Source organism: Micromys minutus (genome assembly GCF_963924665.1).
Source record: "Micromys minutus genome assembly, chromosome: X".
NCBI lineage: Eukaryota > Metazoa > Chordata > Mammalia > Rodentia > Muridae > Micromys > Micromys minutus.
This window is the reverse complement of record NC_137970.1, coordinates 29,451,727-29,475,802: the sequence shown is the minus strand read 5'-3', so window position 1 is coordinate 29,475,802 and position 24,076 is coordinate 29,451,727. Positions and strand designations below refer to the sequence as shown.

At 36.8% G+C, this 24,076-nt stretch overlaps 1 protein-coding gene across 1 annotated transcript in view; it reads right to left on the bottom strand.

The window, feature by feature from the left end:
• Positions 1–12,132: 12,132 nt before the first annotated feature.
• The window catches only part of PPEF1 (protein phosphatase with EF-hand domain 1), a gene marked incomplete at both ends in the record, with an annotated part of 60,072 nt that continues 48,128 nt past the window's right edge, over positions 12,133–24,076 (bottom strand). The window contains 6 exons of the mRNA XM_080910054.1: positions 12,133–12,332; positions 13,525–13,609; positions 14,840–15,003; positions 18,776–18,882; positions 20,044–20,186; positions 21,291–21,476. Of these exons, the coding sequence (XP_080766180.1) occupies positions 12,133–12,332; positions 13,525–13,609; positions 14,840–15,003; positions 18,776–18,882; positions 20,044–20,186; positions 21,291–21,476 (885 nt within the window). The remainder of the gene's footprint in view (positions 12,333–13,524; positions 13,610–14,839; positions 15,004–18,775; positions 18,883–20,043; positions 20,187–21,290; positions 21,477–24,076) is intronic.

Genomic DNA, 24,076 nt, shown 5'->3' with positions numbered 1-24,076 from the left:
GGACAGATCATGGAAGCAGAAACTGAACAGAGACGCAGTGAAACTAGCAGAGGTTATAAACCTACTGGAATTAACAGACATCTACAGAACATTTCATCCTAAAACAAAAGAATACACCTTCCTCTTAGCACCTCATGGCACCTTTTCCAAAATTGACCATATAATTGGCCACAAAACATGCCTCAACAGATATAAGAAAACTGAAATAATCCCATTCAATCTATCAGATCAACATGGACTAAGGCTGGTCTTCAATAACAACAAAAACGACAGAAAGCCCATATACACATGGAAGCTGAGCAATGCTCTACTGAATGATAACTTGATCAAGAAAGACAGACAGACAGACAGACAGACAGACAGAGAGAGAGAGAGAGAGAGAGAGAGGCAGAGAGACAGAGAGAGTGAAGGAAGGAAGGAAGGAAGGAAGGAAAGATGGATGGATGGAAGGAAGGAATTAAAGACTTCAAAATGTACTAAAAATGAAGTCACAACATACCTAAATCTATGGGATGCAATGAAAGCAGTACTGAGAGGAAAACTCATAGCTCTCAGTGCCTGCAAAAAGAAGCTGGAGAGAGCATATACTAACAGCTTGACAACACAGCTGAAAGCTCTGGAACAAAAAGAAGCAAATACACCAAAGAAGAATAGGTGGCAGGAAACAAACTCAGAGCTGAAATCAACCAAGTAGAAACAAAAAGAACTATACGAAGGAAGAATCAACAAAACCAAGAGCTGGTACTTTGAGAAAATTAACAAGATAGATAAGCCCTTATCCAGACTAACCAGAGGCCACAGAGACAGTATTCAAATGAACAAAATCAGAAATGAAGGAAGAGATATAACATGAGAAAATAAAGACATTTAAAACATCATCAGATCCTATTACAAAAGTCTAGATGAAGTGGACAATTCTAGACAGATACCAGGTACCAAAGTTAAATCAGGATCAGATAAACCATCTAAACAGGCCCATAACCCGTAAAGAAATAGAAGCAGTCATCAAAAGTCTCAAAACCAAAAAACAACAACAACAACAAAAACAAGATCAGATGGGTTTAGTACAGAATTCTATCAACCCTTCATAGAAGACCTAATATCAATAATCTCCAAACTATTCCACAAAATAGAAACAGAAGGAACACTACCTAATTCCTTCTATGAAACCACAATTATGCTTATACATAAATCAGACAAAGATCCAGAAAAGAGAGAAAACTTCAGACCAATTTCCCTTGTAAATATTAATGCAAAAATCCTCAATAAGATTCTCTCAAACCGAATCCAAGAACACATCAAAATGATCATTCATCATGATCAAGTAGGCTTCATCCCAGGGATGCAGAGATGGTACAATATACAGAAATCCATCAACATAATCCACCATACAAAAAAAAACACATGATCATCTCATTAGATGCTGAGAAAGCATTTGACAAAAATCAACACCCCTTCATGATAAAAGTTTTGGAAAGATAAGGAATTCAAAGCCCATACCTAAACATAGTAAAAGCAACATACAGCAAGCCAGTAACCAACATCAAACTAAATATAGAGAAAATTGAAGCAATGCCACTAAAATCAGGAACTAGACAAGGATGCTCACTCTCTCCCTACCTATTCAATATAGTACTCAAAATCCTAGTCAGAGCAATTAGACAACATAAGAAGGTCAAAGGGGTACAAATTGGTAAACAAGAAGTCAAATGATCACTATTTGTAGGTGATATGATAGTATATTTAAGTGACTTCAAGAATTCCACCAGGAAACTTCTAAACCTGATAAACAACTTTAGCAAAGTGGCTGGACATAAAACTAACTCAAACAAATCAGTAGCCTTCCTCTACTCAAAGGACAAATAGGCTGAGAAAAAATGAGGGAAATGACACCCTACACAATAGTCACAAATAATATAAAGTACCTTGGTGTAACTCTAACCAAGTAAGTGAAAGATCTGTATGACAAGAAACTCAAGTCCCTGAAGAAGAAAATTGAAGAATATCTCAGAAAATGGAAAGATCTTCCATGCTCATAGATGGGAAGAATCAATACAGTAAAATGGCCATCTTACCAAAACAATCTACAGATTCAATGCAATTCCCATCAAAATTCCAACTCAATTCTTCATAGTGTTAGAATGAGCAATTTGCAAATTCAGTTGGAATAACAAAAATCCCAGGATGGTAAAAACTATTATCATCAATAAAAGAACTTCTGGGGGGAAATCACCATCCCTGACCTCAAGCTGTATTACAGAGAAATAGTGGTAAAAACTGCATAGTATTGGTACAGAGACAGGCAGGTAGATCAATGGAATAGAACTGAAAACCCAGAAATGAACCCTCACACCTATGGTCACTTGATCTTTGACAAAAGAGTGAAAAGCATCCAGAGGAAAAAAGCATTTTCAACAAGTGGTGCTGGTTCAATTGGCAGCCGGCATGTAGAAGAATAAAAATGACCTATTCTTATCTGCTTGTATAAAGCTCAGGTCGAATTGGATCAAGAATCTCCACATAAAACCAGATAGACTCAAACTAATAGAAGAGAAATTGGGGGAGAGCCTTGAACACATGGGCAACTGGGAAGATTTCCTGAACAGAACACCAATGGCTTATTCTCTAAGATCGAGAATAGACAAATGGGACCTGTTAAAATTGCAAAGATTCTGTAAGGCAAATGACATTGTCATTAGGACAAAACCACAACCAACAGAATGGGAAAAGATCTTTGCCAACCCTTCATCCTTTAAAGGGTTAATATCCATATATATATGGATATATATATAATCAAGAAGTTAGACTCCAGAGAATCAAATAACCCTATTAAAAATGGGGGACAGAGCTAAACAACAAAGTCTCAACTGAGGAATATCAAATGGCTGAGAAGCACCTAAGGAAATGTTCAACATCTTTAGTCATTAGAGAAATGCAAATCAAAACAACCCTAAGATTCCACCTCACACCAGTCAGAATGGCTAAGATCAAGAAGTGCTTACTGCAGGAACCAGATATGGTTGACTCATCAGAGGCTCTGCCAGAGTCATACAGATACAGTTGAGGATGTTTGCAGCTAACCATTGGGCTGAACACTGGGTCCCCTATGAAGGAGCTAGAGAAAAGGACTGAAGGAGCTGAAAGGGTTTGCAATCCCATGGAAAGAACAATACAAACCAACCAAACCCTCCATAATTCCCAGGGACTAAAACACTAACCAATGAGTACACATAAAGAGAACCATGTTGTTGCATATGTAGCAGAGTATAGTGTTGTCTGGCATCAATGGGACAAGAGGCCTTTGGTCCAGTGAAGGCTCGTTTTCCCAGAGTAGGTGAATGCCAAGGTGCTGACGTGGAAAGGGTGGTTGGGAGAGGGAGCACCTTCATGGAAACAAGTGGAGGGGGAGGAGTGATGGGAGTAGGGAAAAAGGGATAACATTTGAAATGTAAATTCAGAGAATATCCATTAAAAATTAAAGAACAATACCAACCAAGCAGATCTCCCAGGGACTAAACCATTATCCTAAGAGTATAAATGGATGGACCCATGGGTTCAGTTGCACATGTAGCAGAGCCTTGTTGGGTATCAATGGTAAGAGAAGCCCTTGGTCCTGCCAAGGTTTGATGTCCCAGTGTAGGGGAATGTCATGGTGAGGAAGTGGGTGGTTGTGGGAGGGTATAGAGTCACCCTCATAGAAGCAGGGGCAGTGAATAGGGGGTTTATGGAGGGAAAACTGGGAAAGGGAGTAACATTTGAATTGTAAATAAAATATATCCAATAAATAAATAAATAAACAAGACAATTAGGACAAAAAGAATAAATTAAGTCTACTAATATTGTAACTGACTTGCTTGAAATTGCAAGAGATACTAGAATTAATAGCAATATCCCTTCAGGAGACTAGATATTAGAAAAAAAAACATAACCCAATAAACAGCTTTTCCCTCATTTAGTGTAATAGTAAGTACCTATAAATACACACAAAACTGAACTCTTATTTCCAATCATATAAACATATAAAATATTTAGGAATAATAAAAGAACATAAGATTTTAAAAGAAAATAATTCATGAACAAATGATAGCTATACTTGTTATAAAAATGTAAACATTTATATATATATAATATTTATATATAATATATATATATACATAAGCCTTTTGCATTACAGGCATAAACAGTCATGCCCAGCTCAATGACATTAATAGGGATTTCTTGTAATTTCCTAAAGTTATATTAGGTTTCTTATAGAGAAATCAATGTCTGGAAATAGCTAAGGAAACTGAAAAGGACAATAGAATGAGATCATGGTTGTACAGCAAGGCACTAAAATCAATAACTATAATATTTGTATGAAAATGAACAAAACTAATGGATATATCTAGAAAATCTAAATTAAATACTGATATATTTGAGAAATTAGTACATGACCACTACAACCATTCATCTCAAAGAGGAGGAAGAATGTGGACAATTGAATAAACGAGGCTGGTAGGACAGGATGTCTATAGAAAAGAATATAAAATAAACCATAGAGGTGGCTGGATCAAGGGCAGAGTATCTGCTTGGCTCCAGGCCTTGAGCCCATTCCCCAGTAGTGAAAAAGGGGGAAAAACATAAAAACATAAAAAAATAAATCACATTTATATTATAAAAAATAAACCATTGCTCTATAAAGACCTAAATGTAAAAAAAAAAACAAACAAACAAACAAAAAAGGCTCTTGCAAGAGCATTCCAGAGAGTAAATATATTCTCTAGAGACATTGGGAAAACCTTCTATAAAAACAGAAGTAATTAAAGAAAATATGAATGTAATTACTATTTTAAAATATACAATTTTTTATATAGCCAAAGTAACTTGAACAAAGTCAATATAGAAATAGTAGGCACGGAAATATGTTTCAATGAAAACAACTAAAGTGTTAACTCTTTTTAGTTAGGGTCATGCTAGCTCACTAATTTGCAATCCCCCTGCTTCAGGCTTCAGAGTGCTATAATTATAGGCATGTGTCACCATATCTAGCTAGGATTAATTTACAAATTGGTGAGAAAAAGGTACATAAACCAAAAGAAAAGGTAACCAAAGCATAAAAACATAATTTATCATAAAGAAAATCTAAGTACATGAATAGGCTCAACTTTTCCAGCCATTCAAGGACTAGATGAACCTGGTTAGCTATCTGATAATCTAACCCACTATTAGGCATAGATCGACATTCCTATGTGTGCTCAATATACAAAAGCTAATCACATTTATTCAACAGTCAGGAAGCAGAGGGTGATGGATATTTATGCTGAACCTTCTCCTTGATGATACACCCAGGATGCCAGCCCATTGAATGGTGCTGTCTATATTTAGGATGAGTCTTCATACTCCAATTAATCTAATCTAGAGAATTCTCCACAGACAGAATTCTCCAGAGATCTGTCTCCAAGGTAGTTGTAGATGCTGTCAATTTACCATCAATATAAAGCATTCCATTAATCAAAGCAGAAGCAGAGTGACTTAAGTCCTCCTCTACAGCACTGAATTTTTTTTACAGTACTTAAAAAGAGTAAATTAATGAACAAAAGCATGACAGTACTGCCCGCAATAGCTCTGAGGTATACCAGCAGATGGAGAAATAATTCTGCTATTTTTACATAATGAGATATTCTACAGTCATCAGAATGAATAACCAAATGTAAGTACATTACAGATGCTATAAATAACAATGTTATATTATAGGATACTAGTGAATGGTTTCTTTTCTATAGAATTCCAAAAGGGACTAAATAAATCTATGTTGTTAGTCAGGATAATGGGTACCTTAGAGAAGTGAGAGGCAACTTGGAGGAGGCATAGATGGGAGTGACTCTGGGTCACTGGGAACATTCTATTTCATTTTAAATATTTTATATTTATTTATTGTATATGTGCTTTGCAGTGTGTGAGTGCACGTGTGCCACAGTTTGCATGTAGAGGACAGAAAATAACTTGGAAGTAAGTTCTCTCCTTTCAAATGGAGGTTCCAGGGATCAAACTCGGGTCCTCAGGCTTTGTGGCAAATACCCTCATTCACTTAGCCATCTTGACAGCACAGCATCTTATTTCTTGGTCGGGTGCTGGTTGCCTGTAGAAATTTATTAAGCACTGATTTGTCTTCATCCAAGTTCTGTTGCCTAGAAAAAAAATTCCTGAAACTGGATAATTTAAAAACAATAGAAGTATATTTGGGTCATGGCTTTAAAGACTGGGATGTTCAAGAGTGTGGCTTTGGAATGTTTGTAGTATATGGTACAGGCCTTCTTACTGCAGCGTAATATGGCAGAAGACATCACATGGCAGAGAAGGCCTGTGCTAACTCAGGCTGCTCTCTCTTATAAAGTCACTAATGCCATCACGGATCTCTCACTCTAGTGGACATTTTTAATGCTACTTATTTACTAGAAGCCTCTTTTTTTCTAAAAATCATTAACATATGAAATTTGAGATTAAGTTTTCAACAGATGAACTTTATGGGGGGGGGGGGAATTCAAATGTATCAACATTCAAAGGATAAAAAAATCCTCAAAAATTGGAACAGCCCTCTGGGTCTTCAGTGCCATATAAGAGTAAAAGTAGAATGCAAAAAATATTATCTAATTGCATTTTCAATGCAGTATAAAAGAAAAGCTCCGTTATTGTCTTAAAGTGTGTATAAATAAATACATCTATGAGAATATAAATGGTCTTATACAGATTTTTATGCAGAGAGTAAAAATATGGGAATGTGTTAGGTTAATATGTCTTCTGTGTGTGAGGCAGAATAGATGAGGGACATACTAATGCTAGGGAAGAAAAAGTAAAAAGAATAAATCGTGGCCCAATAAATGACACATTTATATAATCCAAATGCATTGCATATTATGAACATTTAATCATTGGATAAAAATATAAAATCTAAAGATCACTAACAAATCCTATGAATGCAACACTCTACTTATCACTGCAGCAATATAGAAACTTAGACAACATGAAAATCCTTTTATTATAATCACCTAGATACCCTGAGTAAAATCTACCAAGATTATTTTAAATGTACAACTAAGCTCACAAATAATAAAAGTCAGCCCCTAGGTGCTGGAAACAAAGAGAAACAGAAAAAGCAGAAGAGTGAATGCTTGAGGTAATGGGTATTTGTCTACAGAACCTAGGGGTCTGGGATTTAATACCCCTACATGGGCACAGGAAATGAGGCTTTGGGCTTTAGGGGGTGAAGCATTAAACTGAGAACTTCACATAAAGCCAAGACCCTCAAAGAACTCTTTTATTTATGAAAAGACTTAAAAACAAGAGAGACTATGGGGCCACGGGGCTTTGGGTGGGAAAATAATAAAAGCTCTCTGAGAATTTAAAACCACAGGGCTACAATTCATTCTGCCTTCAACTCCACCCACAGAATTCAGAGACTCTAGACTAAAAAGTTACATAAGACCAGTTCCTTAAGCACTGATACCCCTGGGAACAAGTCAAACAAAGACATGGAAGAAAAGCTTTCACATCCCAAGTATCGTGGAATATTCCAGACATGCAAACATGTGGGACAACAACGAAAAGCTCTACTAATGGTGAATTAACAATTCTGCAAGTGAACAATCCTGACTAAGTACCCGCACATAGTACAAACACATAGACTCCCCTCCACAGATCCATAAAGGTCATACAAGAAACACATAAAGTAACTGAACACTAGAAAAGAATCAGCCAGACTCTAAAATAGAACTCTGTGTGGGAAGCAAGCAAGAAGATTTAAAAATTAGACTAGCAATACAAAACTCACATAGTATATAATGTGGCATAAATCATTTTTATCTTACTTATTTTTGAGATAATAATTTCATCATTTCCCTCTCCCCTCCTTTTTCCTTTGAATATGCCCAGGACTTCACCTTGACATTAATCTTTTAAAGGATTATAGAAATGACATAAATTTCTTCATTAAAGTAGATAAACAAATTCTAAAATAATTGGAAAATATGTCATGGTTATGAGCACAGAGTCACTAAAGGCTAATTCAGAACTGATACAATTCCTATTAACATCCAATAGCTGATTTCACAAATTTGACAAGTTGATTCTAATGTGTGTACAGAGGGCGAAAGGACCAAAGAAATTTGAACAATCCGTTGAGAGCAGGGCTCATTCTGCCAGAAAGCAAGATAATTATAAATCTATAGTGCTCAACACAGGAAGCATTGGTGAGAAAACAGCCCCAGAGATCAGTGGATGCTAACAAGGAGCTGAAAACGAGAGTCATGTGTATAAGGGAGTTTCCTAAATGACAGAAGTGCATTACACATGAGTAAAAAGAATAAACTATTCAATAGGTACTCCTAAGTCATTTGCAGACAATTAAGCAGATAAAGCAAAGCAAATAAATACATTTTTAAAAGCAGAAAATATTTGGAGAACTCACTTGATTTTCATTATTCACAGTATTTTGGGTCCATACATCTAAGTGAACAACAAATTAACAAATACTGCAAGAATGCTCCTTGGGGAAATATAGGGTTGGTTCCTGCCAGACTTCAGCCACCATTTGTATTAACTGACCAATATATATTTTGTTGTAACAACTATTTCTCTTTAAATAAAATTAATTTACTTTGTATTATTGATTCATTAACATTAACTCATTCTAACAATGCTGTCACACATGCTTGAATGAATTTTAGTTAACACATGCATTTTCTTCGTAAGGTGCTTCACAGCTTTCTTATACTTAGGAACACTAGGGAACACTTCACCACTAGTCTTAGGAGCCATTTCAATAGCAAACTCTGTAAGAAAACACACACACACACACACACACACACACAGAGAGAGAGAGAGAGAGAGAGAGAGAGAGAGAGAGAGAGACAGAGACAGAGACAGAGACAGAGATACAGAGAGACAGAGAGACAGAGAGTTTAATAAGAGACAAAAGAGAAGTTTTGTACACGTTTGAAGAACCCCCCACACAACTGCTGCTCAGCCCATTATGGATGGCACCACTCCCTCTAGACTAGCTGTTCTCAACTTGTGGTTCATGACCCTTTCAGCAACCCTGTATCTCCAAATAATAATAATAATAATAATAATAATAATAATAATAATAATAATAATTCAGGTTACAATTCATACCAGTAGCAAAATTACAGTTAGGATGTAACAATGAGGTCACCATGCCATGAGGTAGCAAAGGGTCATAGCATTAGGAAGGGTGAGTACCACTGATCTGGACAGAGAAAGCTAGGTGAAAAAAGCCAAACACTCCAACACAAGAGAGGCAGTGTATCTTCTCTTGCTATTATTCACTGTGATACGATGACTAGCTGTTTGAGTTCCTGCCTTGACTTTCCCGGAAAGACGGACTGAGCCCTGAGCCCTGGAACTGTAAGTCAAAGAAACCTTTTCTTCCCTATGATGCTTTTGGTCAGTTTGTGTGTGTGTGTGTGTGTGTGTGTGTGTGTGTGTGTGTGTGTGTGTGTGTGCGCGCGTGTGTGTGTTGTTTGTTTTGTTTATCTCAGCAACAAAATGTTTTCATGTAGCAGTTAATTTTTTGTTAAAATTTGTCACAGAGTTACAGAATTTTTGTGATCTTTTAAAAGATTTATGGTAAATCTATAGTTATATTCCTTTTTAAAGTCTCCATTAATACAGCTAGATTTTACTTTTTTTTTCTTTCAGGACTGGGCCTCAAACTTGAGTCTTGAACATATTTGTTTTGAATTTAATTGTGTTAGAGTTTAATTGTTTCTCATTGATTGTTTTAGTAATGGGGGCCTGTTTTGTGGTCAGTTTTTGTAAATGTTCCTGTGTGCATAAAATATGTATTCTTTAGAGTTGATCTTAAAAATCATTTCAACAATTGATTTGAGTTGCATAGATAAGCTTGCACATGCACATATCTATATATTATATACATATATATTTATATACATCCGCTCCAACATACACATGACACATTGAGTAAATTACTTAGGCTTTCCAATGTTCCATATGCTTATTTTATATTTGCAAAAGTTATTGACAAAGGTATATCACTAAGCTTCTTCTATTACTTTAGTCCAGCACTTATATAAGTTCAGAATTAATTTAAAGCCTTATGCATATATCTATTTTTTTTCTTCCTGGTGAATTATTCCTTTTAGCATTTAGTAATGATCTTTTCTTTACTGTCAATAATATTCTTTGCACTGTGAACTGAAGTTCCTAGTGGGGAGGGAAACAAAGAGTTGCACCTATGTTAAAGATTATACAAAGTAAAATGGCTTAATTTTGTGATTATGGAAAATCAAAATGTTTCGGGCCAAGTCAAATTATTTTGGGCTATTTTCAGTCCCTTTAAAAGTCATTCTTTGCCCCTTTCTAGGTTTGACATAATGTCATGAATTTGAGAGAGAGCGGAGGTGGGTAGGAGGTGTACATAGGGGGAGTTGAAGGGAGAAGAGGGTAGAGGAAACAGGATGTGATTACATTTCAATTTAAAAAATAAAGACTGAGTGAAAAGAATTTTAGATCTATTCTTAACAAGCCACTAACTTCCATCAACCATTTGAGCACTGACATCAGATAGCATGTGAGGCCTGTGATGGAGATTTTAGCACCTTGCTGTATAACCCTCGTAACTGGTATTCCCATCAATGTACTCATGTGTTTTGATGCATACATTTCTTTTTTCTATAACTGTAAGGAAATTCTGAAACTGTTGTCATATTACAGCACAGAATTGGAGGCAAAAAGGGCTCTGGGTATGCACACACATTTAAATGAATTATCATTTATTCTTCATGGCAAAAGTTAGAAGAACAACATAGGCTGGCCTGACCACCCAGTTGTCCCAGAATCTAGACCACCAACCAAGGAGTGTACCTAGAGGGACCCATGGCTCCAGATACATATGTAGCAGAGGATGGGCTTGCCTGACAGCAATGGGAAGGGAGGCCCTTGGTCCCAGGGAGGCTTGATACCCCAGCATAGGGGGATGATGGAATGATGGGCAGAAGAGTATGGGTGGGTTGGGGAGCACTCTCATACATTTAAAGGGTAGGAGGGAAGGTGGATGTGGAATGGGGGGGCTGGTGGAGGGGTAACCGGGAAGTGGAATATCATTTCAGATGTAAATGAATGGAATGATTAGTTAAAAAGTTGCATCTTTTTCATCAACTGCATTAAAACCTATCCTGTCTGATACTAGTATTACGATGGTTTCAATTACATTGAATTCCTACACTTGGGGAGTTTCTTTCGATTTTCTACAAGTTTAGTTATTGATTTCAAAAGATATCTGATACCGTTTATTATTTCTGATACATGTAGCAGGGAGGCTCACATGATCTGGATTATTTTTTGATCTTGAAGTTCCAAAGCTTTAAAAATAATGAAATATAGCCTCCCCCTTGGAAAACAATCAGTTGGTTGATATGTAATCAGAATATAAGAATAAGCTATAGAGGATATATAGCCAAGGCCCTGTCTTATCCATCAAGTTGTCAGACCATATTAGTTATAGGGCTTGGTGTAAATATATTGACTTTTTATTTCCAGAAAACAGGACAAATGGGGAGTTTGTTGTTCTCACAGTCTCTCCCACAATTCTGATATGGTTCTCATCCTCGAAGGTGGTCCCCCCCTCCTCCCCCACCCCTGCCGTCTCAAGACACTCCCCCCCAGACTCAAGATCACTGGTTATGGAATCTCCAAAAAAAACAAATACAGTTTGATGCTGGAAGTGTTTTATTTCAATAATAGTTTAGTATTCGTCTCATCCTCAGCCACTCACAGATATTACACCTAATCATTTTTTTCTTCTGCTCTCTGGGTTTCTTTTAGTATGCTTCTAAATTTCTCTGGTCTCCTGGTAAGGTGTCATCTGAGATCAGCACTAGGATCAAACCCAGTTTGTCACTAGCAATGTATGGATCCCAACACTGGAAGTGAATCTCATCAACTTATATTTAACATAGTCTTATAAATAGCAGTTTGCCTACACTCACATTCATCTGCTTATGGCATGAATTAGGGTCTACTTTTCTCTACTACTATGAATTTCAAGGGTCCTCATTAAGAGTTAAAGTTGAGAACAGCTATTTTCAGGGAGGCTGGGAGAAGTTTTTGTTCATTTTAAGCAACATGGCTTTCTGGCTTCTCATATTTATGTACTACATAAAAAGCCTTTAGAAACTCATTAAAGTCTATGTTGCCATCTTTGTTGAAGTCCACTGTGCTGGCAAGCTCATCAATTTGGGAATCATCAATATGAACATTGTAATGAGCATTGAAAAGTTTCCACATGGTCCGAAATTCATCCATGGAGATCAGACCTAAAGGGAAACAGGCAAAGATGGTAGATGGTAAGTGGTAATGTTAAGAGTGATCTGCAAGAATACAGGGGAAGCCACACTGACTGAATAGTACCAAGTACCAGCTCACTAACATGCCTGAGAATCAAAACACCTAAGGAGAATAAACATGGAGAGACCCATGGCTCCAGCTGCACATGTAGCAGAGGATGGCCTTGTTGGGCATCAATGGGAAGAGAAGCCCTTGGTCCTTCCAAGGCTGAATGCCCCAGTGTAGGGGAATGTCAGGTTGGGGAGGTGGGTGTGGGTGAGTAGGTGGGTGGGGGAGCACCCTCAGAAAATCAGGGGGAGGGAAGATGGGATGGGGGATTCTGGAGGGGAAATTGGGAAAGGGGATAACATTTGAAATGTAAATAAAGAAATATCTAATAATAGAAAAAAGCAAACACCAAAGGAGATAGAAGAACAAGGTCACAAACAAGAAACAGTATGACACTTGGAGCTATCAACAATCCTGAGAATATTCTAATGGCAAAAAGAGTACATGATGAAGAAATGGTAAGCATGTTTGAAAGTGGTATAGAAATTATAAAAACTAAAAGCCAAGGATGCAAGACACAGAGGAGGTTGGCAGAAGAGAGAGCAACATCAGAGCAGACAAAGTGCCCTGGGAGTAAAGATGATGTCACACATATGTGTGTGTGTGTGTGTCTGTCTGTCTGTCTGTGTGTGTGTGTGTGTGTCTGTGTGTGTGTGTGTGTGTGTGTGTGTGTGTGTGTGTGTGTGTGTGTGCACATAGCCCAAGTCAGAGTGCAAATATGGAGTTCAGAGGACACCTTGAAAGTGACAGTTCCTTCTTCCACCTTTCTACCATGTGAGTATGGAGGACCGAATACAGGTCATTGTAGTTAGCAGTGAGCTCCTTTTTGTGATGAATCCTCTCATAGACCCGCTGTCATTTGTTTTAATACACACAGATCTACTTTCATAGATTACTACTGATAGTTTTTCATACTCAGATGTCTTCACAGAGGTTGGGGTGGTGGCAGGGTACTGACGATGGTACCCAGAGCCTCATACACAACATGCAAGCTCTCTACCACTGAGCTATATTCCCAGACCTGTACTTTTAAGTTTGAAAATCAGCAATTGTATATCAAAACTAAATTAAAACCAAGTTTCCAGTTCCTCAAACTAATCAAAATTCTTTTACCTGATTGATCACTGTCGATGATATTGAATATGATTTTCAGGTCAGATCGGTATCTGTACATAGTTTCAGTTAGATTGGACTTCATCTAGAATAAAGATTTTCTGTGTTAAAAATTGAGGATTAACAGTCCAGATTAATTTCAGCATGTGTGACAAATGCAAAATAACCTCACAAATTTTTTCCTTTCTTATTTATTTTTTATGATGCAAAGGCATAAGCCCAGGGCCTTGCATGAATGCCAAACATCTACCACTGAATTAGACCATAAGGTCACCAATTTACATAGGAGAAGGCAATCCATCCCTCGGCTTAACCATTTTGAGTCAGATTTGAGACTTGCTCTTGTGTTCTGCAGGGACAGTCAATGCAACAGCAGGAAATAACAATTGCAATTCTACAGAAAAGTCTACACAGATCTTCCATTTCACCTTCTATGGTCTTAAAGAATAGAAACAAAAGATAAAGAAAAAGGCAATTTTCTTAGAGGTAAGATAGCTCTTGATGATATTTGAATCTTAGGCTCTCTGAGCAGAGGCCTATGATCTGAGTCACCATGGTAAACTGTCTCAACTATCCAAGGCCTTTTCCCTATGAATATTCCCCCATCTAGCCTGCATGCTTCTCTCTGTTCTTCTCCCATTCTCTGCAAATGGCCACCCAAGTCTTAGTTTCCATCAGTTTAACATTATATCTGATGAACTGCTAACTAGTTAATGATGGGATCTGATCGGTGTCCCTGTAGTATTGCCATTTTAATAAGGTACTTTATATCTCATAATACCTTAAGGCATAATCTAGGGAACATCAGCAAATCTGTACATGTACGTTGAATATTTAAATGGTATTTTTTCAGATTTATTTATTCATTTAATGTATATAAGTATACTGTAGCTGTCTTCAGACACACCAGAAGAGGGCATCAGATCCCATTACAGATGGTTATGAGCCACCATCTGGTGGCTGGGAATTGAAATCAGGACCTCTGGGAGAGCAATCAGTGATCTTAACCACTGAGCCATCTCTCCAGCCCTAAATGGTATTTTTAATGAGAGAATGTTGTTATGTTGTTATATGTGCCCTTCTGGGAGACAGCACTAAAAACAATATCAGATTCAACATAGGATTACTTACAAAGCTTTTGCTTATTTATTTTGTCTATTCTAAAGAGAATACACATATTTTCCACCCCCCTCATCCATTCTCATACATTAGATAATTCCACTCCCAACTTTGGAAAGCACTGAGTTGCTTAGAAGCTGTCCAAAGGGTGCATTGAACCAACCCGATTTTTAGCTGAAACTAATATGTCACTCACATTTTTCATAGGCTTTTCAATATGGATATTGTCAAAGCTGGACATGTAGTCAACACTTCCGCTGGAGTCAATGGTTGCCAGGTGTGAACTCAGAGATCTCCATGGTAAGTTCAGCCCCAAAATGTTCTCCATAGAAAAAGCCCACTGGGCCAATGAAATCTTTCCTAACAGCAACAATAAAAACCCATATGATTGGCATATAATTTAACAAAATAGAGATGGAAGCTCTCTCTAACAGACCTAGTGTTCAGGCTGAGGTTTTAAGGCCTGAGGGCACACTGCTATTTTCCATGATTTATCCTACCAGGCCCCAGAGCCTCGACGGAGGAATAAGTAAAGTAAGTTTTTTATGGTCTGTAAATTTTACTGTCACATGTAAGGAATCCCAATTAAGTACTGAACCTTTTCTCTTACCCAAATACACAAAGGAAGGGATTGCAGAAGATTTGAAAATACAGAAAAAAAACTTTTCTTTTTAATATTTAGTGTATTTTATTTTCTGAAATGTTTTTATTCTTAATATTACATTGTAATTTATCCAACTGCATATATTTTTACTTTTCTGATTATTGACGATATATATTTATTTAAAACAACTTTATATTGGAAATCACCTAGTATGTCCAATAGACAAGCACTCTACCAAGTATTAATGCCAAACCTTGGCTTTGGAGATGGTCTCTAAACCATGTGTAATCTTACTGGACCCCAGTGTTGTGAACTAGAAGCCAAGTTTTACAATCTTTTGAACTCATTATATAGCCCCAGGATGGCCTCAAACCTATAGTTCTCCTTTTTACCTTTCTGACTGGTATGAGCCACCATCCCAGAATGTAAATGATTTCAAATAAACAATTCCATTATTTCTAGTCTTTTTACTAAGTATATAAATATCTATACATAAATACATATAGAGTTTCTCTTTTATTTTCTATAATTATTTTATTTAGTGTGTATGAATGTTTTGCCTGTGTGTGTGTGTGTGTGTGTGTGTGTGTGTGTGTGCAGTGCCTATAACTTGAACACAAAATGGAGCTGAAGCTGACCTTGAACTCTTTATTCTTCTGCCTCTATCTCCCCAGTGCTAGAATTATAGGCATAAGCTAACTAACATTCAGCATTTATTCTTAATTGTCTAACTGCTTTTACAAACTATTAACAGATCACAGAATGGAGCTCAGTTGGTAGTGTACTTGTCTAACATGTACAGAGCCCTGGCTTTGATTCCCAGTACCACAAAAGTTAGGCATGGTGGCATAAATCTAGTATCCCAGCACATAGGAGGTAGATACAGAAGCTCTTAATGGTATTTTCTTTGTTAGGTTTAAGCACCAAAGTTATGTTGACCTCTTAAAATATTCTGCTTCTATTTTCTGGAAGGGGTATAAGATTTTCCTTGTTTTCTTTAAGGGATGAAACTGTCTGAAAGCAGAGGACTTTCTTGTAGAAACTTTCAAATTTCCTTATTCTGTTCCTTTAACAGTTACAGAGTCATTAAGACTTTTGGTTTATTTTTGTCTCAGCTTAGAGTGTGTGTATAGATGTATGTATTTTAGGAATATGTCCATTTGACTTAAAGCTCTAATTCTTTGATAGATAAGTTTTCACACTATATCTTAATGATCTTAATGTTTATAAGTTATGTAATAATATTCCTTTGTATCTCAGCATTGGTTATTTGTACTTTAATATGTGTTCTCTCATTTGTGCCCCCCTGTTCTGTTATTAAGTTTACCAATTTCTTCAAAGAACTATTTTTTTATTAGTTGATAAAAGTTTCATCATTTAAAAATATATGCCTTTAAAGAAGCCATTGTTTCTCTAATTTGCCTTCTGGAAAGTTTACATGTTAAATTTTCATTACCACCCAGCTTGAATATTATCATTTCTATTGTCATTTCTTCTGTGATATAAGAAGTGCAATGATTCAAGGAACATTTGTATTTCCAAAAATATGTGTTATACACCAGGCTGTCCCTGAATTTATGATCCCTTTGCCTCTGCCTTGAGTTTTGGGATTACAGGCAGGAGCCACCATGCTGAACCCCAAAGGGGGTTTTATGGTTATATTAGATTGAGCTTTAGCACTGTTGCTGACTATGTCAGGGTACAACCTCTGGTTTCTGAGGAGAAATATTAAAATAGCCCACTATGATGGCAGAGGTTTCTGCTTCTGCTAGTTGCTCTGTCAGGTTTGTTTTGTGTATTTTGAGGCCATATCATTGGGAAAATAAACATGCAGAACAAATTCCACTGGCAAATTAAATATTTGCTATCACAGAGTGCCCCTTTTCATGTCTACTAACATATTTCCTCAGAGTCTACTTTGTGTGCTATTGACAGAGCACTTTCCAGCTGTGTTTCTGTTAATGTTTTATGCTATTTTTGGAAATATAACTTTCTATCTTTGCAAATATTATCCACTATCTACTGGCTTTTCCCCCTCAGTTGCTGTTTAGTCTATTAGTCCAACTGTTGTGTCTTTGTAGTAATGTGTGTTTCTTCTGCCTGCATTTGAATGTTCTCCTCTCTATTGGTGCTCTGTAGCTTCATTACAAATGTGGGTTTAATTTTATATATCCTTCTTGAGAATCAGTGTTTCTATTTATCTCTAGGACTCTGTCATCAATTATCATATTATGTATTACATATCTTATTCCTCCCTTACAGTCTCTTTCTTTCTGGTACATGATATGTTAAACTTTGATCCTCACTAGATGCTTGTTAAACCCTCTCATTTTTCTGTTCATACAGGTTTTTAAAGACAGGATTTGGCTATATAGCCCAGGTTAGCCTTGGGGTTACTGTGTCTTGATTGAATTCTTGAAGAAGTGTTTAATCTTCTCTTTAACACAGCCATTATGCACACTCTCTCCTCTCTTGGGTTTTGTTTTGAGATGAGCCCTCATGTAGCCCAGGCTGGCCTCTAATTCCTAACTTCCTGACACTACCTCTGAGTTCTGGCATTACAGGTACTGGCACCTGCTCTGTTTACTCTGTTTTAACAAACAGTGTTATAACAATTTGATGCTTCTTCCAATCAAATTTCAAATATTTCAAAGATACATCATGATTCTCTTTTGTTCCTTTTCATTTTTCTTAGACATTTTGAAGTTTGTATTTGACAACTTCAACAGCTGATTTCCTTTGTAGAACTAGCTCTTTTATTTGCTAGTTTTGTTGAAATCTTAGTCATCATAGCTCACCTTGTTTGTTTAGCACTCCTTAATTGCAAGCCCATGCTAATTGTTGTTAACCCCCGAATATGCTAATTAGGGATGTTTTCCTCAAAGATGAAGTTGGGAACATTATATAATTTAGCCACTTTGAAGGTACAGAAACTATGACTTCATCTTTTCTATCTTTCTACCATGCTAGAATTTAGTATCAGGATGGTTGCTAGAGCAACATAAGCCTGCACACCAGGGCAAACTAACTTCTAGTGCTTACTCATTCATTTGTGCTCCAATGTATGATTCATACCATCTTTTTGTTATAATTGGTTTTCTTTTTGTTTCTTAAGACAGAATTTATCTGTGTAGCTCAAGATGGCCTCATACTCATCATTCTCCTGCCTCGTCCTCCCAGAGGCTGGGAATTACAGATATGTGTCACTATGCCAGGCTCAAATAATCATTCAAAAGAATGGCAGCCATGAGACTTAAGACTTCATGAAGCTGACAAACACATTACACTTCTGCATCCTCCAGACTGTCTCCACAGGCAACCTGAATAGAGGTCTAACTCATGGATTTGAGTGCTTGAATTCAAAGAAGCTTACTGAAAAGGAGATACATCCTGCTATTTTTATAGTGAATAATGCATTTTAAATTTTTTCTATCATTCCATTCTAGCAACTAAGAGCTAAAATTCCATTGAAGAAAACCTACTCTGTATATAGCCATATATGTTGAGAAACAGTAAATCTTTTATTACCTGTCCTACTGTGGTCACGGAGCTGGAAAGCATTGATGAGATCCGTTTTCCGTGCAATCATTCTTTCCTTTAGTATCTTGAAGGCACTGAACTCCATAGCACTTACCCTGTATTGGGAAAGCAGCATTTCAGTGACATGTCCAAACCCACTCTGTCCTGCTTCATTTTCCTGTGCTATGTTACAGCATGCCAGTTTCAGCTTTAAATCCATTGCCTATGTTTATATGTACTGTGTTGTTTTATAGTAAATGCATCTTTGTGTCCACATTCTGCATATTTGTTAGGTCTTTCTAAAATCGTCATTGGTGGTGGTGGTGTTGTTTGCATCCTTCCTTTCCATTTTCTAGACATTTTATATGTTGTATTTGACAGTTAGGCGTGGTGAGGGGGTAGAGTGTCTGCCACAGTACATGTGTGTAGATCCGAGGACAACTTTATGGAGCTGGTTCTCCCCTTGTATGTTAATGCATAGTCCGGATAGTTTTCTTTGATTTGAAAGACTCATGTGAATAATTACTTGAAAAAAGGAACTTTTTATGTGAGATATGGAAATTTATTGTTACATTACTGAAACACAAGAAGATATGTGCATAAGCTGAGCATCATAGGAACCTCCAAAACCAGATTCAGCTCTTACGAGGACACCCAAGGCACCAGAGCCAGAGTAATTCAATAGAAAGGACAATCTTCTGGTTAGTGCTAGGACATTTAGTCAACTATGTCAACATAAACCTCTTCCTCTGCTCCTTTTGAAAAGAAAAATGTCTGTACCATTCCGGAAAAGATTTATTTGTGTTTAATGTTTTCACTGTGAAACCAACAATACAAAGCCTTATCTATGTATTCGAAACATAAAATGACAGGTGCACGTCCCAGTCACTAAATAATAACAGCATAAGTAAGTTAAATAATCAACTAATAATCAAAGGCACAATGAGTTTGAAATGAAAGAGATGAAAAACACAGACAAAAACAAACAAACAAAAAAAAGCAACCATATAAGTGTAATGCTAATAGGAGACAAAGTAGATGAAAACTGGAACTTCAGTAAAGGGGGGACTTCATCATGATAGAACACACAACTATGAATATATGTGAACCCAACAACAGAACCTGAAATTACATGAAGCACAAACTATAAGAATTAAAGAAACAAACAACTCAATTTAATTATGATTAGAAACTTCACTGGCAGAACTGCTCTTAGTCCCTTGGGACTGGTTCTACTTGGTCACAAATACAGTCAGTACTATTATCCAACTATATACCTTTGGTAAAGAGGGTTCAGGCATGAGGTACTAGTTACTTGGTACTGGAAAAACTGTGGAGCTGTGCCATAACTTAGTCTGATGTAAGCTCCTCGGTTGCTGCCTTCTTCATAATAATTAGAAGCAGAAAAGACAGTAATGACCTGATTAAAGAAAAAGAGGATCAAGTTCATTAAGTTAGCTCTCAAAAGATCATTCAGCAAAAGGCAGGAAAAATTCTCTGCAAATTATATGATTCCATATGATTGCCTTGAAGGAAAATAAAAGTCTTCAGTCAGTGTTTCTGGGACTAAATCCTAGCTATTCGTCCAACACTCCCAGGGTATAGCCCTGAACTCCTCCGTACTATTTAGTGCTAAATCTTATAATTCTCTTTAATGTTGAGTCTGTAAATTCTAATTTTTCACTGGGGACAAATGCCCTATTTTCTTATCTTGTGATATCTGAGGGGTCAAAATAAAATTTATTTAGCAGCTCATTCTTTTTATTTTCCACAAAGATGAGGGATTTAGAGGGTTCCAAGCTCCACAAAAGTGTTTTAAGAGCAGAGACATAATGGGTTGGGACTATGGAAGCATGGTGGGCCGAATATGGAAAGACAATACTTGCTGGTGACAGGAAACCTGGCTTGAATTCAATTCTGGTCTAATAAGAATGTCACTTCAGATGAACCACTGTTATTTTCTAATTACAAATAAATTCTAAATAATATGTGCCTTATCTATATTAGTATGGGCCAAAAATGAATAAATAGAATTAAGAACATTAAAGTATCAGCACAGAAGGAAATGCCACAGGATTCTATATTCATTGTTATTGATTTTTATTCATATAAAGAAAAAGGGAAAAGAACCATCACAGGGCAACTGAACATGAAAACCAGCTTCTTAGTCTTTACCTTTTCTGGTCTTGTTGGTATAACTGGAGAACACAATATTCCATTTTAATGGCAGTAAACTAACCACAGTAAGAAACTTGCTAGTGATTACCTCCTCAGTGAGTTGGAAGAAGTGTGCTGTGTATATTCTGTCTTTTACAGGGAATTCCAGAAGAAACAGTCAACTGTATTCTTTGTAAGGAAAAGTATACTCTGCACTTTTGTGGGAATTGCCACTGTGTAATGTGAGAATTCTGTTAGATACTAAGGAAGACATGTCATGGGCTTGTAGGTAGGACAACACTGTGCAGTGAAGACCAGGCTTGTGGCACGGATGTCTGCAAGAATTGCATCTATGACATTAACTCACCTTTCCATCATGACAGATTTCATACCCGTCGGGTTTACACTCGTGAGACCTGATGAGCAACTTCAACTGGTTTTTACTAAGAACCTTAGAGGTAACGTCTGGTCCAAAATAGCAGCCTCCTCCTCGGCTTGTGTTTGGATAACAGCCTTTTTTGCCTCTGGGGTCGCTCCACAGAAGGTCAACAATCTTGGAACAATTAAATAAATTAGGCTTATACTTATAAGCAACAGTCTATTTCTATATTCTGATTTACTTGACAGAAATATTAACGGTATCTGGAGTTACAGATATGAACCACCTTGCCCAGCTAAATGAAGAAGAGAAAGAAGTTCCTTCCAATGATATATTGCTGTTGATATATTCAAGGAGATTAGATAGATCTTCCTTCCATTGGCCCATGTTTTTGCCCCTTGAACAATTAAGAATACCTAATATGTGTCCATCGAAAGGAACTCCTTTCTCTCCTAAATTCAACCAGGCATGTTTTTTTTTTTCAAGAATATCACAAAAAAAAACATTTAAAAAATGTTTGCCTCCATAAAGATGCTCATCAGTTCAGTAGTACATTTACTCACTGACTGGCTGCCACCACATGTTCTAAACCTATAATGATTTTAATTCAGCTTAATATTTCCTTTGGCTGAAAGAAGCAAATGCAGGCCACACAATACTCAGGACTGAAGACCCAAATTTTAAGAATACTTTCACAGAAAATCAGAGGCTGTGGTCTCTGATCTACACTGAATGTTTGAATTACTACTACATGAGCTTAAAAAAGAATGGTAAAAAACCACCTGTTCATTACTAAATACAATAACAACCTTGAGAAAGCTGTCTGGGTTCCACTTTGAAAATCCCTCAATCAGGTATTTGGGGTCAATTGTCCCACAAAGTACTTCCAGATTCTAATAGACAATGCGTGATTCTGAAAGTCTGTTAACTGTTTTCCATAGTTATTTCTGCTGTTGATATGTGCACAGAGAATTGAATCAGGGGCTCATGTAGGCCAGGCAAATGTACTATTATTTCTAAGCTACACCTCCAACCTGTCCATACCTTTACGTTTCTTTGAAGAAGCAGCATATAATTGACATTTTGAATGTGTATAGAAGCCAGAGGTCAACATTAAGTGTTTTCTTCAACTATTATCTCTCATCAAACCCATAGCTCAACAATTTAGTTGGACTGACTGGCCAATAAGTCCCAGAGATCCACCTTTCTATGCCTCCCCAGTGCTGGGATTACAATTGAATGCTGCCACATCAACTTTTATTTCAGGTGCTGGGGGTTTGAACTCAGGACCGCATGGTTACACACCAAGCACTTTACTGACTGATTCATCTTTGCAGGTAGCTTCAATAGAAAATCTTTAGTTATTCTAGGAGGTCCCAATCAGGTTTTAAGAAGAGGATCAGATATGATTGTCCCACTAAACTGGACTGTGCACCTATTTACAGGTTTGATATATAGAGATAAATGAAAGGAAAGACAGAATGGCAGGAAGAGAAACAGAAGTGGAGGAGACTTCTGGAATGGTCAGTACCTGTTCAGCACTAGAAACATTCTAGAGCAGGCTCAGATAGCTTTTTGATGACTAGTTGAGGGGAGAATTAAAATCTCCCAAAGAAGAATCACTTCAAGGGCTTCCTTTCTTCCCACTGAATTCCAATATTGTACCCTACACATAAATTTAATGCAACACCTTTAACTTCTGATGTTGATGGCAAAAATGACACTTGCATTCAAACTGTGTCCTATCTGGCTTCTATACAATGAATTCACATTTTGGGTGTATGGCTTGTAGCGTAATAAGAGGAAACATGAACATATGGGGTTATATTTCATTAGGAAAGGCTTAAGTTTTCAATTCCTACATGGAACATAATAATTTATAGGCACAATTTCCTCTGGAAAGCATCCTAACTTACCCTTGGAGTACAGCATACATTATCTTATGTATATAACCCTATATTAATATATAAGAAAAATATATATGTAATAATGGAAGAACATTTTATGATAAAGTATAGGGAAGCAAACTCTCATAGCATCTATTTCTTCTTCCCATTTACCACATACAATAGTCAAAATTTACATAAATTAAATGTATATATGAGGTGAGCAAAGAGGCACTTGCTATAAGGAGTCAAAGGCAGAAAAATCCCAAATTCCACACTAACCTGGGCTATGAAGCAAGTCCCTATTTCACAGGACTAAAGGCTTATATATATAGCGTAGTGTTAGACTGTTTGCCTGGCCTACACAAAGCTTGTGCTCAATCTCTAGCACTATAAAAAAAGTAATGTTATATGGACTGAGCAAGATCTATACGATATTTAGGTAATAGATAGATCGATTATAAATATAATTACAATTAAAGCAATGGTTCTCAACGTATGGGCTGTGACCCTATTGAGGGTCAAATGACCCTTTCACAGGGGTCACCTAAGACCATCAGAACACACATATATTTACATTATAATTCATATCTGTAGCAAAATCACAGTTATGAAGTAGTAACAAAAATAATTTTATGGATGGGGGTCACCACAACATGAGGAATTGCATTAAAGGGTCTCAGCAGTAGTAAGGTTAAGAAACACTGAATTAAAGGGAAAGAGGCCATGAATTTAGGTGGGAGCAAAGGGTTCACAGGAGGAGTTTGAGGGAGGAAAGGGAAGGAGAAAGTGATGTTATTATATTATAATCTTAAATTTGAAAAAAAATCCTTTAAAAATCCATGTTGCTGGAACTCAACTGGAGCAGAATAAATACCAGCCAAAGAG